This window comes from Python bivittatus, unplaced genomic scaffold, assembly GCF_059951505.1.
Source record: "Python bivittatus isolate LINGU-HERP-01145 unplaced genomic scaffold, Pbiv_v1 ctg000960_np1212, whole genome shotgun sequence".
NCBI lineage: Eukaryota > Metazoa > Chordata > Lepidosauria > Squamata > Pythonidae > Python > Python bivittatus.
In genome coordinates, this window is record NW_028277124.1 from 16,028,238 (window position 1) to 16,044,347 (window position 16,110).

Sequence of the window (16,110 nt, forward strand, 5' to 3'; positions counted from 1 at the left end):
AATAATAATTTATTAATTCTTGGTAGGTTCAAGATTATCCACCCCTTTCTAGTTTACTCTAAATGAATACCATCATTAAGTCATATCTCTTGGTTTTCTTATAGACGTATTCCTTTTAATCTTTCCTGCTCAGCTAGCTCAAGGTGACTTACAAAACACAGTCATATAATAATATAAGACCAGCAAGTTATCAGCAGTGAGTAATAAAGCAGCCACAGGAACTGTATTCAAATAATAGTCAGCCAAACATGTTTCTGAACAACCATGTTTTAATCAAGCTCTAGAAAAATAAAATGTTGGGATCTTTTTATCATTTCCAGTCCTCAAAATTGGGATTGACCATAAAAAAAGCCTGGTATTAAAACTTCTTAACTCCGCAGGTCTGATATCCGGAGCAATGCTGAGAATTTAAGCAAGGAGGAATATACAGAAGAAGGTGGTCCTGAAAATAGCCAGGTGACAAGCTGCTTAAGGCTTTTAAGGCCCAAACAATTATTCTGAAGTGAATATAGAATATTCCATTACAAATCAACCAAAATATGACTAGCTTGATCACAATGTAGTCTGACACCTCTTAGCCATTAATCAATACTCTCTCCTCTGATTGTTCCCAACAAAGTTGAAATTTTCCAGGCCAGACTTCAGGCTCCTTAGTCCCCCAATTAATTTAAAGGGAATGACCTGTTCATGTTATAGGAATAGATGCTCATTAACTGCAGGACTGGCCCAGATTCATTGCTGTTCCCTTTCCCCACTCCAGAAAATCAACATCTGCTCCTCCCTCCACATTTGTTCTATTCCCAAACAAGACAATAATCAGAATAAGAGTACTGTATTTCCCTGAACAATGCGATAACTGGCTCTGATCGGATGATCTGGAATTAAAGGCAAAATGATGACAGTGAATCAAATATATAAATGAAGTAGCTAATATAAAAACATGGGGGTTTTCTTCTTATTAACAATTATACAAAACAAATAGGGGTATTTATTTGAAAACAGATATAAATAATGAACTCCTTGTGCACCTAAATAAACAGGGACTAAGAAGGACAGTTTAATTCTCATTCAAAAGTGGTTGCACTCATAGCAGCGTGTTCTTCTTAATAATAACATGGAGTTGATGTGTAGTAATTTAGAGAATGCTCAAAATGCTTCACAGAAATGATCTTCCTATTCATTACAATCACCTCACTTGCTCTAGATTTTGAAGAATGCTGGCTTGTTGTAGGGCCTGCTTTCTCATCAGGAAGACTGGCTGTCAGAGACAAAGTAAATCCAAAGAGAAAGGGGCCATTTTACTATTGCTTCAAAAAGGAAGACGTTTTCTTCTGAAGGCAACTCTTCCACATGTTTCAACTCCTTGAACAGGAATGTTGGGGATTGAAGTGATTCTGCTCCAAATGATTTGTGTCAGTAGGCACTTCATGTCCTGTTGATCTGGTCTGATTAGAGTCTTCATCTCTAGGAAAAGATCCCCCTTCAGGAACTGATGAAATATCTGGATGAGTAACTGCTGCACAGCACAAACAAACAAAAATGAAATGAATATTATGGTCAGTGACCAATACACAAACATAAGTAAAAGAAAAGTTCTAATATATATAAGGGTTCATATACAGGGATGTGTTAAACTTTTTTAACTTGGAACATTTTGAGTTCAAAACTTTTTCTTTGTAATTTGAAAGGTCGTTTTGAATTTGAAAGAGTTGGCTATGACGATTCCAGAAATTTGTGTTTAACTCAGTATGGCTGAGTTTCAAGCTAAAACATTTCTTTTAAATTGAAATTGAGCTCTTTTGAGTTTTGAATGTTCCCAAAATGGTTGGAACCATTCATTTTTAACCCAAGAGGGAGTGTTTCAAACCCAAAACCAGGTGTTTCAGAACAACGTTTTGCACATTCCTACTTATGTATGAAACTGAAGCTGTGGGTATCATAAAGAGCTGATATTTCAAAAAAAAAATTGAGGTTCTAATTCACATTTGTTTACTGAGCAGAGATAGAATGTACATGGCTTTTTGAAAGCATGGATATTTATCTTCAGATCGCTATATAAGTGGCCTGTTTTAACACTAGGGATCAACTGTGCTAGAGAAGGGGCAGAACTGATTCAGTGCCCTATACCACTGAACAAAGGACTCACAGAAAAAATAATCCAGTTCTGGATACATCAAATACCATGTTCATGAATATGAGACAAATATAGATTCCTCTGGCTTTTATCACCCCATGCCATAAGCGATCTCTAGGTTGATGTAACCCTTGAGAAGAATCCAGTCCAGTAGATGCACTACTTCATTTAAGAGAGCTACCAGCTTCATTTTGTAACTTCTAGATTCACTCTCCATATATAGTATTTATCACAGGAGCCTATTTCAGTTACATATTTAATTCAGTTCCCTAAATTGAGGACAGAGAACCAGTTTGGTGTAGTGGTTAAGCACCAGGCTAGAGACCAAAGGTAAGTTCTAGTCCTGCCTTAGGCACGAATCCAGCTGGGTGACCTTGGCCAGTCCCTCTCTCGCAGCCCCAGGAAGCAGGCAATGACAAACCTCTTCCAAATCTTGCCAAGAAAACTACAGGGACTTGTCCAGGCAATCACCAGGAGTCAACATTGACTTGAAGGCATGAAAAAAAAATTGAGGACAGCAAATCTAATTTATAAACTGTAGCTAGTTCTATCAAGGCAGATATTTGTAAAACAATTTAAACCATATAGAGTCTGATTATATCCACAGTACAATTATCCTGAACTGAACAGGCTGTGAAATATGAGAACAGATTTAAACAAAGTGAGCTCCTCTATATATAGATTTCCTATACACATATGACACTGGGTTACCTAGAATGGATCTGGTCATTTTGCCAAACAGCCTTATGATCCATTTTGTTTTTGTTGTATTGATTGATTGATTTTTGATACTGATATTTCTTTTGTTTGTTAATTTTATATCCTGACTTTCTTCTACAAGCTCAGGGTGGTATATACAACTTGATTAACCACAGAATCGCATACAGTGTAAGATTTCGTATATGGAATGGCATACAGTCGAAGATCCTGCCTGCTAACATTTCGGTGCGCTCCAGAATAAGATATATCAGTCAGAGTGGGGCTTCCTTCAGAAGAGATAACTTTACGCTGTAAAATTATCAGCTCAACCTGGTGGTTATTCAGGTAGTCTCCAAAGGCAAAAAGAGAGAACTGTAAAGGAAATTATCTCATCTTGCTATCCATTAGCTTGCCTTGTTAATGATCTACTGTTAATCCGTTGCATTTTTTAACCTAATGGAATGCTTGAGTCTGCAAGTGCCTAAAAACAGGTTTAAGCCAGTTGATGATGTTCTCCTGTCTTCAAGGAACAGAGTACTTTTCTTTTAATAATAAGAGTTGAACATAAAACCACTGCTGTGGTTGTTTAGAAAACATACGGGTAAAGTCTTTTGCAATTCCACCGTCCCTTTCAAGGATTCTGTTAAGAGATCATAATCTGCTGGACAGTGTAACTTCCAAAAAGGAGGGACATGTCACACTGCAAGACAGAAAATATGTGGCCCCGAGGACCAGGATATAAAGTTTGAAGATGGGCTTGCTATTCGTGCCTTATGCCCTTCTCTAGCCAACAGGGAAATGTATATCATCACAAAAAGCAAATCCTCTTTGACATCCATACTGGCTCTTTGAAATTAGTCTTTATGTTAAAACCTGTATTTAACAAAGCATTTGGAGAAAACGGTGTTCCTCCAAATTTCTGTTAAATCCAAAGTTAACAAAAGTGATCTACATCAAATGACATAAATTGCATCATTTACATCAATGATGCATTATGCATGATGGCATTATGCAAATAACAGATCTAATATTAGTTAAGTGCCTACTTTGGGTTCTACAAGTTTGTTATTTCAGAAAGATGGCTGGATGGAAATTTTGTCCGTTGTGCATGAAGTCTGCTAAATGAGGGTCTATTCAATATACACTTGATCTTAGCTAAAAGGCCAAGAAACATTTTTATGTAGCTCTTAACTATGAGAATATAACGATTTCTTCTTGGACTGACAGCTGTTATTTTTTTCACCCTTAAAACTGCAAAACTATGTTTGGAAAGTTATAGGGGCAAGAATATGCCGAACAGAACTGCATCTAAATACTTCTTACTGGGACAATTTAATAACTCCTGCATTATCTGCTAAACATGCTTTTTAAAGTTCCCTCTGGAAACGTTAGGTTAGTCTTGGGTAGAACTGACTGTAGCTGTTGTGTATTTGACTGTTCTCATCTTCATGTTTATTGATTTCAGTGTACTGCTGAATTTTCTACTTAAACGCTTCTTTGGAAACATTCAAACTCTTTTACATCCTCAGAGAATACTGAAAAAGGAGCTTCTGCAGTAATCATGGTTTAAATTATACCTCTCTTTACAATGGCCTGTTTTAAAATTTCAGTGCATCAAATGATGTAGCCCTCTGAAACAGATGTATTTTTATATGGTGGCTTCAGATATAGCCACACTCAACAAGGCTTTTAGCAACCAAAGAGTCTGTGATGTCTGATGTATGCTCTGTTTTGTTTGATCATGTTAGGGTCTGTTAAATCAAGGTTTTACTATATTTAGTCTAAGATCTGATTAACATGTCACTGTTACGGCAAAGTCCTAATGGAGTTGATTTAGTTTTGCAAAGAAGCTTGTTGATTCCAGTCAGGCTGGTTTGTAAACCATGGCTTACTCCTGAGTAATGGATGTTTTATTCCACAAATCTTGACTTTTTGTCAATTTATTTAGTTCTCTTCCAATCTGATTTTTCTTCACTTAAAACAGAAGCCTCGAATTAGCTTTTCCCAAGTCATCTTTTCTAATTACTAAAACTAGTTTGAATTCTTTTTGCTAAACTTTAGATTGAATACTAACGTATGTAATGAAATATATGAAGTAAACCTTCTAATCTTTCAGACCTTTTTCCATTTGCATAGTGATACTAAATAATTACCTGATGGAGACCAGAAATGCTGAATGACAAAACCAAGCAACAAATAGGCAAATAAGGAGCCCAAGTAGTAAATCTGCAATGAAATAGAAGTTGGTATTAGAGCCACAAAAATCTCCAGCATTTACTCAAAAGAGAATGGATGTCTACGCACCAGATCAGACTGCAAAATGTTGTTCGACAAAATCCTCAGGCGTAGATAAAGCAAAGCTAACGTGCACGGACTAACCGATTCTTGGTTGCTGTAATTCCAGCACCTATGGAAAAATCATTAAACAAAGTCCAACCATTTGTAACATTTAGGCTTTATGTAATAAGGCTGCCCTGGGCTTTGGATAAAATGGCAAAAAGGCACTTTGGAGGATGTAGCAATTGTCAGCGACTCTTTAAGGCAGCTACGTCCTCTCCTGAATCTTCTCATGGTTGGTCTCTGCAGCTGCTGCCTGATAATAAAAAAAAATGCTAAAGGCAGCTTTGAATTTAACTGGGGTCATTTTAGCTGCCACATCAATGGTATGTCACTGTCTATGTTGGTGCCACTGGCAACAAAGGTCAGATGCTCTGCTACACAACAAGACCCAGCAGCAGGGCAACTGATGCCTTTCCAAAGGACACAACCCTTCATTAAACTTTCTTTTCCATATTATACTGCCCATTATATGTATTTGTACACCCAGATTTATAAAATGTATAAAATCCCTATTTAATTTTGAAATGTTTGCAATTAAATGATAATTTTCTGCATTTTTGAACCAGAGATCCCTCCCTCCCTCCCTCCTTCTCTCTCTCTCCTTCCTCCCTCCCTCCCTCCCTCTCTCTTTTTCTTTTTTTGGGGCCCCAATATAATCCTGGGACTTTGATCAAATCTGCTTTAGTATTTGTTGTAGCTTCTGCCATGTTGAAAAATAAAACAACAGCTTCTAGAGGCAAGTCTCTTTCAAGTGTTTGTGCAGAAGAAGAGTTGAAGGCTTCGTTCACACAACTCATTTGAGCTAATCAAGTTTGTGTGTTTGTGGGCTACAACACACAAAAATCATATGGCCTTGATTCACACACACACCCAATATTAGTCAGCTTAGTATGTTGCTCACATGCGATCCCTAGTCTTTAGCTGATCTAGTCATGTTGTATGGACACAGCCTTGCCTGCTGATTCCATTGCTGTGTGCCCAAGGTGGGGGAATGTTTGATTAGAGACTCAGAGACAGCTCTTTCTCTGAGTCTCTCAGAGAATTTAGAATTCTGCAGAAATCAGGTTCTAAATCAAAAAGAGGGTCAATATAATTGACATGTGTAGAATGTTCTCTTTGGATTCCCCACTGGCACCTGAAGTCAGGTAGGGAATGGCGGTTGGTGGTGATGGTAGCAGATACAATCCTATTCTTTTCCTTTGTGGAGAAGATCTTCCAAGAAGATCCAAACAAATGTTTGGAAATTCTTCAGGGAGGATGATTTTTTTTTCTCCAAGTCTGGGGTTTCGAAACCTTCTGCTTTTAGGGAACTATTCTGCACTGATTTGCCTGCTGATAAAATTCCATGCATAGCAAGGGAGCATTGCAGGAGCTTGCTAGTCATCAGATTGATGAAAACAGTGTTGCAGGGCAAGTTGCACCCCTTTTGCATTGTCATGTCTCCCGTGGGACCTGTTCTGAGGTTCTCAGTTCATAATGCAGAACAGGACAGCTTTCCTTCTTTTTGGGGAGCATGTTGGACTTAATTCCATTATTTTCTATGTAGCATCTAGAACAATGATTGGGAAACTCTCAGGAATTTCCAAGGTTGTGGGCTACACTAGGAAGGATAAAATATTGCAGAAGACAGCTTCCACACTGTTGCCAAAAACCCAACATGGACATGTCCACAGAATCACCAGGACACAAGCTCATTTTGAATAAAATGTGATCCCTAATTTTTCACCCTCTTTTATACACCACTATAAACTTTCTACTCTGACTTCAGCATCTGCAAAAAAGAAAAGAACAAGAAAAAAGAACAAGAACAGACCTACCTTTCATAAAGCTCTTGACGAAGGGACATATTTTTGGAGTGGATAGTGCTGTCAATTTCTAAATGATCTAAAATATGACCTGGGATAGAATAACCTTCTTCCAGAAGAAGAGCCAAATTAAAGAATCCCTGGAAGAGATAAAATGATGATTAACTGGACAGTCCTGCTGGCATGGTTCCCTTCATATCCTGGAACTAGATTGGGTGACTGAATCTACATTTGGCCTGCTTTTAAGGGAATGTCTGCTTTTTTAAGAAGAGGGTCTTGGGGGGGGGGGGCGCAAATCCACATTAGCTAAGTAGGAAATTGACAACCTCTGCATCTAAGCCAGAAGTGTGAAAAGGGGGGAGTCTGTGACAAGCATGTCTGTCTATAATCTGTGAAAAGCATGTGAAGAGTGACAGATGTTGATTCTCACTTTTGCCTGGTATGCAACAAAGAAAAGAACAATTCAAATCATGATCATTCCCTGGTTTGTCCAAGGTTCCTCCTATAAGCTTTGAAATTGGGCAATGAAATTAATAAATATTTCTCAAAGAAGTAAATGTTATTCATCACCCAGAAGGGGGCGTGTGAAAAGGCATGAAATGGAACCTTTTCCTCATGTTTCCTTTTAAAGAGGCAAAAAAGGTGCACTAATCATGAAACTTTAAAAAGTACAGAAGAAAAGGAAGCCCTAGATCAGCGTTCCTCAACTTTGACAACTTGAAGTTGTGTGGACTTCAACTCCCAGAAGTTCCCAGCTGGTGGCTGGGAATCCCTTAAGCAACTGGTGGCTTGAAGGTAGAACAAATGGTTTTTTCATTTATGACTTGTCAGTGTCCATAAAGATTTGTCTCTGCCTGGACTCTTATCTGAAAGCTGTTTCAGAACTAGGAAGGCATGACTGGGTTGATCCTCTAGGCTGTCATACTTCCTGGGATGGTAGGGACCTGCAGAATGCCTTCAGGGCCTTCAGATATTGAGCAGGGAGATTCCACTTGGAGCGAATGTCCTGATGGGAACAAGGGCCAATGCATCTGTTGGAATAGCTGTAATGAATACAATCAAAACGGGAAAAGATGACCTTTTAGGTTCAACCAAGGCTTGGGAAGTCTGAGAGTATGGCCCACGTGTGAGTCCAAAAGAAAGATGAGTGAGCAAACTCAAAACTTGTCTATGTGGCTGTACTAATGCTATACAGTATGGGAAATTCAGCTGTTTAACTCTTGAAAAGTTGAAGACATTTTGTAGCATTTCCTCTGGATTTGTGGATGGAGAGTTTTCCACTAGCAAGAACTCCTGCTTTCTCCTACTCCTCAAAGTGCCATCCTCTTTCATCAAGCTGTGGCACCACTGTCCTCAGTTACTCTGAATTTGACTCAGCCACCTGTCCTATCCAACAGTGTGAAACTGCTGCTGAGAATTGAAGAGCAGATCCAATGCCTGTCTGTAAGGCTCATGAGGAGTGTCCCCACACCCACTGTGCTTTTGGTGAAGATCTGCAGAAAGAAATATCTGAGCCAGAAACCGCACAAGACTCCAGACTTTCTTCTGTTATGTCAGGCAACTAACAAAATGGTCCTGCAGGCATATTTTTAGTCTGCACATGTCATCAAACCATCAATCTTAAATGGAACTGATTGTACAACAAATTAAATTTTTTCACTTACATTATTCTAAGCATCATTTATAGATTCAGGAAATACTGTAATGGGTTTAAGTTCAGTTGTAGGTTTAGTATTATAAATGTTTATAATACTAGTTTATACTAGTAAGACTATCAAACAGGCTACTGGCCTAAATTCTTTATTGAACCTGTGCACAGTGTATCAATCCAGTTCCTCACTATGCAATGCCCATTTCAGTGAGAAAGAATGCAGTTATCATTTAGTTTGCCCTTCCTTCCTTCCTTCCTTCCTTCCTTCCTTCCTTCCTTCCTTCCTTCCTTCCTTCCTTCCTTCCTTCCTTCCTTCCTTCCTTCCTTCCGCTAGCAAATTACTAATGGGCAGAAAAGATCAAACAGTTTACGAGGGTATATTTGGTTCAAATACCACTCTGTTAATGTCAAGTTATTTATTATTCTTGAACCATTCTTAATGGTGCAAATATCAGTTATTGTTCAGAATCTAATGAAGAATTAAATGTCTTGCAGCTCATTGATTTGAAGAGGGGATTCCAATCATTTTGGAGGTAACCTGTATTTTTCAATACTACTCAAATGGCACCCATGAACACATCAGTCCTGTCCCCTCTGGAAGCACCCACATCTGGTTCAGTTAGATGGGATCTGGGCAATTTTGCAGCACTCCAAGGGACTCCAAAGCCCCTGAATTTCATGCTTCATGTCCTGACAATCTGTTACCCACCTGCGCATCTCCATTCAATGCAGCTTGTGCATACATACGTGCTGACATATCCAAGTTTCTGGACTGGTTCTGATAGCCATAATAGTAAAAATCTCCTACTTTCAAGTAAGCTATGGAAAGAAAGACCTATGTTAAAGATTGAAAAATGGGGTGGGTTTTTTTTGGTTATATTTAACTCAGGTTATGATTTAAACACTAATGCCTAGAACTTGCAACCGGCAACAAACAATCAGCTTATTTTCCACAACCCCACAATAGTCACACAGCATTATTTTTAACAAGCTGCTATACATACCAAATGAGGGAGCGTTGCTTTGAGAAACGGAGAAATTATAGTACTTCCAAACACAGTCAGTAGTGAAGTATCTTTTTATCAAGTTCTGGGAAGTTTAAGGGGAAAATAATGACTCGCTGTGACTTACAAGAAAAAAAAAGAAGAAGAAAAAGCTTTGAGAATATGTACTTACCGGTTTCTCTTCACAGAGATGTGCTAGATTTGTTTGTGATACCTCTATTCCTGCCTCTGCAGAGAGAATGTAATACAGTAGAGCTTCATTCCTAAAATTGGAGAGAAGATCAGAAAAAGGATAATTAAACTGAAGGTAAGAAAACTTCAGAAAATGTTGGAAATGTTGGCTTTCCATGAAAGCAGATAGGGAGATCAGAAGATCCTCACATGGTTAAAATGTGTGCTATACAACATTCCCAAGGTCTACCTACAAAATGCAAGAAAGTCATCTACGTAGAACAAAACCCAGAAAAGTAAAAAGAAGAAAGAAGAAAGAAGAAAGAAGAAAAATGCTGCTTTGAATTGCCATAAAAAGGGGTCAGCCTAGACACTGACCACAAGAAACCAATTTTAGGTCATTCCAGCATCAAATAAACTTTGGGGAGAAAGTTCAAAGGGCAACGTGGTCTGTCAGAAGAAGATCAAAGTATCTGTCCCCAAGTCTACAGTATTCAGCTTTTTTTTGATCCTGAAAATTATTTCAGACTGGGCAGGGAAGTGGTTGCAGAGATGTCTTGGGAGAGAACACATAGATGGAAGAAGGTTCAGCTTTTATCTTATCTTTCCACCTCATTTTGTGAACATCCACAGGCATTTTTGGCACTGCTTTAGAAATAGATCCCTATTTGTGTAATCTCATGCTATTGTTGTGTCCAGGATCTGAGCTGATTTATTACCAGGTGTATTTCTGCAGAACTTGTAGGTGGGCTGTTCTCCCATTGCTAGGGCCTTTTCTTTTACTCCACCTTCTGGCTCTTAGCAGCTGTTTCTAACTCTTACTTCCCCAACATACTATCATTTCATTATCATAGCTTGTAAGGGGGTTTTAAAATGCAATACAGGAATGGCATCTTTGCAACCAGGTTCCCCTCCTAGCAACTGTTCAAATCATTTTTGTGTGTGTGTGTGCAAATGATCAGATAAATGCACATAACATATGCTGAAAACATGGGTGCAAGACACTCATAAATAATTTTAATTCCCTTTTGTGTAAACTTGGCTACTTCATATTCTGAAATAACTCAAGGATCAGGATATTGATTTGATGATGATGTTGATGATGATGATTTGCTGCTCTTATATGTTTTTGGTCAGCTAGGGAGAGAACCCTGATTGGTTGATGTTTTTCCCTGCTTTTTGAAGTCAGCAGAAATGAAGATGCTCATTGGAAGGTGGACATCAACTTGCTTTGGGAGAGATTAGGGTTAGGAAAACAGTACAATATGGAAGCTTCTGTAGGTTTACATCAGCAGTGTCCATAACAAGTCATGGCGATGTCAGAGGATGACCTGCATGTGATGACATCATGGTGCTGACATGCTTACGTAATAATGTCATGATGTCTGACCCAAGTACATAAATCATTCAAGTGATGGCATCATTACATACTTGATATTTGCTGTCCTTGCCCACTCTCTGTGGACACTTGTGACTTACATTGTGAACTTGATTACCTTAACATGATATTTGGGCCAGCCTCTATGATTGACAAATCTATGACAAATTGTTCAGGATGTTTAAGGTATCATTTGCCACTGTGTAGTCTTTTGAAAATGTGGTGTGCTGATGAGAATTAAGAACATGGGGATGCTGATAAGCTTTAAAAACAACACCTCTTTCTTGCTATAATGGAATCTCTCTTTCCCACATAATAATCTGTGGATTATTGTTGTGTATCAATAGCTACATCTGCTGGTCATTTTTTAAATAGAAGGAACAAATGGAAGCTGGTTTAGCTTTGGTTTATCTCTCTCCTGCATTAATATAGATTCTTCCTACAGGGGATTTATACAGCTTTATTCATAAATTATCCCCAAATTGTTTTAGGGACATACCTAGCTAGAGTAAGATACATTCAATTTGAGCTATTATTAAAAAGGCAAATTTTATTTGTTACATTTCTGCAACTGTGGAGGTAGAAATCCGGATTTTCTGAAAATATACAAATGACAGAAAGGATAAAAAGGTGATTTCTTCTCCTTAATTTTGACTAATAATGTTCCCAAGATACAGGTGATGACCTCTAATTTTGAATGGGATTTCAGTACTGAGGTGGGAGAAGAAGAGTTATGTCTTCCCTTCGCTTTTAAGCTAAACTTGCTTTTTGACACAGACTATCTGCTGCACTGAAGAAAAATATGCATTTACCCATCAGCATCTTGAATAGCTATTTGCTAAAAATTAAGAGAGATCTATGCCTCGTTTGGCCTTGAGATGCTACGTTTTATCAGATTTAATAATTTGCCATTAATGAAAAATGACAGGTCTGCTGGGAGTAATAGGGTTACGTTAAGAATAAATAAAAAATGATTCTAACTTAGCTGTCATTCAGTGGCTACTCCATGGCTTTCCATTCCATATTTCCCTTTTTTTCTCAGCTCTTATCAAATGAGGTACTGGGAACACAACTCACAATATTAAAACACATTTTCCATATACAAAAATCAGGAACAACAAACCTACCAAGACAATTCCAGATATGCATTGAGTGCTTTTTGGATGACATGGCCTAAATAGCCGTTCTTTTCTGCCACGTATTTTGCCCAGCTGTAAATCAAAGGAGTAACATTAAAACTAGAGATAGGGAAGTACCATTATGGCTGTACAGAATCTGTCCTCCTCTAGTCTTGAACATCCCAATGGGTAGACATGGGAAAATCATCTCAGGAGCAAGCAATGCCTCTCTCTGGTGGGGATGGGTGGCTGAAGTGTGCTCTCTCTTCCACTATACTCTACCCTGTGTGTGTGTGTGTGTGTGTGCGCGCATATCAGTGATGCCCAACCAAGGTTTGACTTCACCAACTTTTTTCATTTCCCCCCCCCAACATAGTATTGGAAGGGAGAAACTGCTGGTGACATTGTGGAAAAGATGCCAATTCAACTGTTCTTGTTGGGAAATGAAATGGAGGATAGATGTGGTAGTGTGATAGTGTGAGAATGATGACTGACAGGCAGAAAAGTGAGATACTGTTGAAGAAAGACTAATCCCGGAGGAGAAGGAGGAGGAGGAATATTGGGACTCTTTTTCTGCCTCCAAAGCATTCTCCACAAATGAAATTTCTCCAAAACAATGAGGAGACACTAAGGCAGCCTGTTTCAACCTTTTTACCCTGGAGGAACCCTTGAAATAAGTTTCAGGTCTCAGGGAACCCCTGCATAAAAATTGTAAAAAAATATAACAAGTTCACAATCCAATTCCCTTTAACCTACACAATCCACATTTTACAATATTTACAACAGCAGCAAAGCAGCGAGCCGGCAGCTGAGTCATGACACATAAGAATTCCCACCTCTACGAGTGCTAGCATCGCATGGAGCGTGAAGTTCAGAAGTGGGATGTTTATTTATTTATTTATTTATTTACTTACTTACTTACTATCAAGACCTCTTGCAGAACTCCTAATGATCTCTAAGTTCCACGGAACCCCAATTAGAAAGGCTACACGAAAGCATAGTATACTAACCACCTAATACAGATTAAGGTCAACCAAGCGGTATTTTTTGCAATCGTTTGCTCCTTTAGTATTACTCACATGACTGCTTTTTCTGGATCCCTGGGAAAGCTTTGTAGATTTCCTGTAATGTAAAACTGAGAGCAACGCAAGGTCCCTTCCATATGACCCTTTTCTGCTGCTTTATAGAAATAGCCAGCAGCAGTCGTCTGCCGAGGGGAAAAAAAAAGATGTTGAACAGGTATGCATAACTTCCAGCTAAATTAAAAAAAAAAAAATTAAAATAGTTTAACAAAGGTTACTAGCTGCAATTTGCACATTTATAGTTTAAGTGCATATCTGAGAAGCCAGAGAGGAAAATATTGTTTAATATTGAATCAAGGCTATGATCGCACCAATAATAAGGGAAGCCCGCTTGTGATCCTTTGCTTACAAGACAGTCTTGTCCAAGGCTGGAGATTAAGAATAGATTTTAAGAAAATCAGAAGTGTTTCTCCATCATTTCCAATATTTCATTTCTTTGCGCCATTATCTCCTTTGCTTAAACGGATCCTGCAGGCTGTTTCAACAATGCAAATCCTTCCCTAACCTAATTGGATCAAAGGTAGGGATGAGTTAATTCTATCTAGAAAATCTTAGGAGTCCTTTCAGGAAAATAAATAAATACAAGCAATTGACATCCCCTAGGCTTAAAACCTTGCCTTTCTTTTTGATAACTGCAGCAAATGCCCTCAGAAGGAGAATACAGTTTCCAAAGGCCACTTTCTGGACACAAGGACTCTGCCATTCTAAGATAAGCATTGTGCCCCTTTGTCCCCATGACGTTGCATGGCTTGTGAAAAATCTGTGCAAGTTCAGCTGACTAACTCTCGACTCAGCTGCCTCTATCTTGCACCTGGAAATGCAGAGTGGACTGTTTTGGGTGGGTCAGGAGCTCCTGCTTTGTCCTGCTTCCTCCACCTCAAATCTCCCCGCTCCAGAGAGGAACCCTGATGCCTCCCTGATGCTGCTTCTGTGGCTTTGGGGGGCACTTTTCCTGCTGTCCTGCACAGAACATTCTGGTGTTTCTTACCATGAAAAGAAAATGCTGCAAGAGAAAGTCACCCTCTTCAACACAACCTGCCTTGCAGAATTGTGGTTGGAGAAGGAAAAAATGGGTGGAAGGGGCACTGTGTCTGGTGCCTTGAGCTCCTGAGGGAATCTAAGCAGCAAACAAATAAATACGATGGAGCGCAAGGGGTGCAAACATGCTGTAGAGGGTATGAAGGTTAAAACTGGTGTCTCTGTAGGAATGGCTCAATTTTCTCTTATCTGGATTGATATCTGAAGGTTCGCTGATTAACTGAATTTGATGATGGGCTGAAAGCAAATAATACTAACAATGCAAGTTCCAAAGTAAGAACAGATGAGAAGATGAAAGAAAAGAAAGAAATCATATAAGTCAAGTCAGTTAAATTGAAATAAGTTCTCCTGTCTGTGCTCCTGCACTCTGAAGATGCCGGTCACAGGTGCTGGTGAAACATTAGGAAACAAAACTTCCAGAACACGGCCACACAGCCCGGAAGACCCACACCAGCCATCGTATGCTGGCCGTGAAAGCCTTCGACAATACATTGAAATAAGATATCTAATACAGTGATAAAACATCAAGATCTGTAGACAGCAGGTTAAAGAATATGGCTAACATCATCATCATCATCATCATCATCATCATCATCATCATTGCAGCATCTGAAGCTTAAGAATTACAACTGGAGGTCTTCCTGGAGTCTCTACAGTTTTGACAAAGGAATCAAAGCAATCAGAAAACCCATCATTTGGTACTAGGCCTTTCCATTTCATTGCCCAGAGTGTAGGATCTTCTCCATGGGAAGAAGGCAATGTGAGCTAACCCCCGCATTTTTTTTTTCATACTACATTTTACTTTTATTTCTTCTCCTCTTTGGTTATTTCATTCTAGCTTTAGCACCGTTTTACAGACGGCCTCTTGTTAAAGTCTGGCTGTGAATTGTTTATGGGACAATTAAAAGTTTACACTCACCTGATTTCTACCAGTAATTCCTGGATACACTCCATCTAAATGCAGAATACCAAGATTGAAGGAGGCTTCTGGATTATCCATGGCTTCAGCTTTCAGCCAATATTTGGCTGCTTTTGCATAATCTCTTTTAAAGTTATGATAATACCAGCCAAGGCCATTCACTGCCTGGGGGAGTCCCTGTTGGGGGAAAAAAAAAAAGGAGTGTAAAGGACAAACTGTCACGCAGGTTATTCCTGTTCCAACATCTGCTCCACCAGCATCCAAGCCTTATAAGAGTTCATCTCAGGGAATTGTGGACAAGATAGATTTTAGGACAGTTCAGAGCACAAAGCTAGTCATAGTCAAGCCAAAAAGACAGTGAAAAGGATTTTAAAGCATGCCTTTTTGGGAGAAGAATGAAACCGGTTTGCATGGACCTTCCAGATATTGCATCTACTTGCAACACTTTTGCAGAGAAGCATCTTGGTTAGTCCACTACGATGGAAACAAAGAGACTTTTGGCAGTTCAACAGCAGGGTAGTTTTTACTCCTAAAGAGCTGTGTCGTTTTGATAACACAAGAATCCCCACCACAAGATGAAAAGGAAAGAGAGAGGTCTGAATTTGACCAGACACAGTCTCTGATAGAACAATCAACAGATGTCGCCTTTAGTTTTTACCTTTGAAGCGGCTTTTTTCATCAGCTGTAGAGCAAGACGTCTGTTTCTTTTCACCCCTTGGCCCTAAACAATGGGAAAAATAGTTTCCAAATGTCTTAGGCCTCTTTTTCACA

General features: G+C 39.0%; 1 protein-coding gene across 2 annotated transcripts in view; it reads right to left on the bottom strand.

Annotated features, from left to right (window-relative positions):
- The window catches only part of SEL1L3 (SEL1L family member 3), a 42,898-nt gene continuing 26,788 nt past the window's right edge, over window positions 1-16,110 (bottom strand). For both annotated transcript variants that reach the window (XM_088131445.1, XM_088131444.1), the window contains exons 14-24: window positions 15,998-16,060; window positions 15,340-15,516; window positions 13,380-13,507; window positions 12,310-12,393; window positions 9,806-9,896; window positions 9,634-9,718; window positions 9,339-9,448; window positions 6,991-7,118; window positions 5,138-5,240; window positions 4,987-5,059; window positions 1-1,516 (exon numbers count right to left, since the gene is read on the bottom strand). In XM_088131445.1, coding sequence (XP_087987571.1) covers window positions 1,356-1,516; window positions 4,987-5,059; window positions 5,138-5,240; window positions 6,991-7,118; window positions 9,339-9,448; window positions 9,634-9,718; window positions 9,806-9,896; window positions 12,310-12,393; window positions 13,380-13,507; window positions 15,340-15,516; window positions 15,998-16,060 — 1,203 coding nt within the window. In that variant the 3' untranslated portion in view covers window positions 1-1,355. The remainder of the gene's footprint in view (window positions 1,517-4,986; window positions 5,060-5,137; window positions 5,241-6,990; window positions 7,119-9,338; window positions 9,449-9,633; window positions 9,719-9,805; window positions 9,897-12,309; window positions 12,394-13,379; window positions 13,508-15,339; window positions 15,517-15,997; window positions 16,061-16,110) is intronic.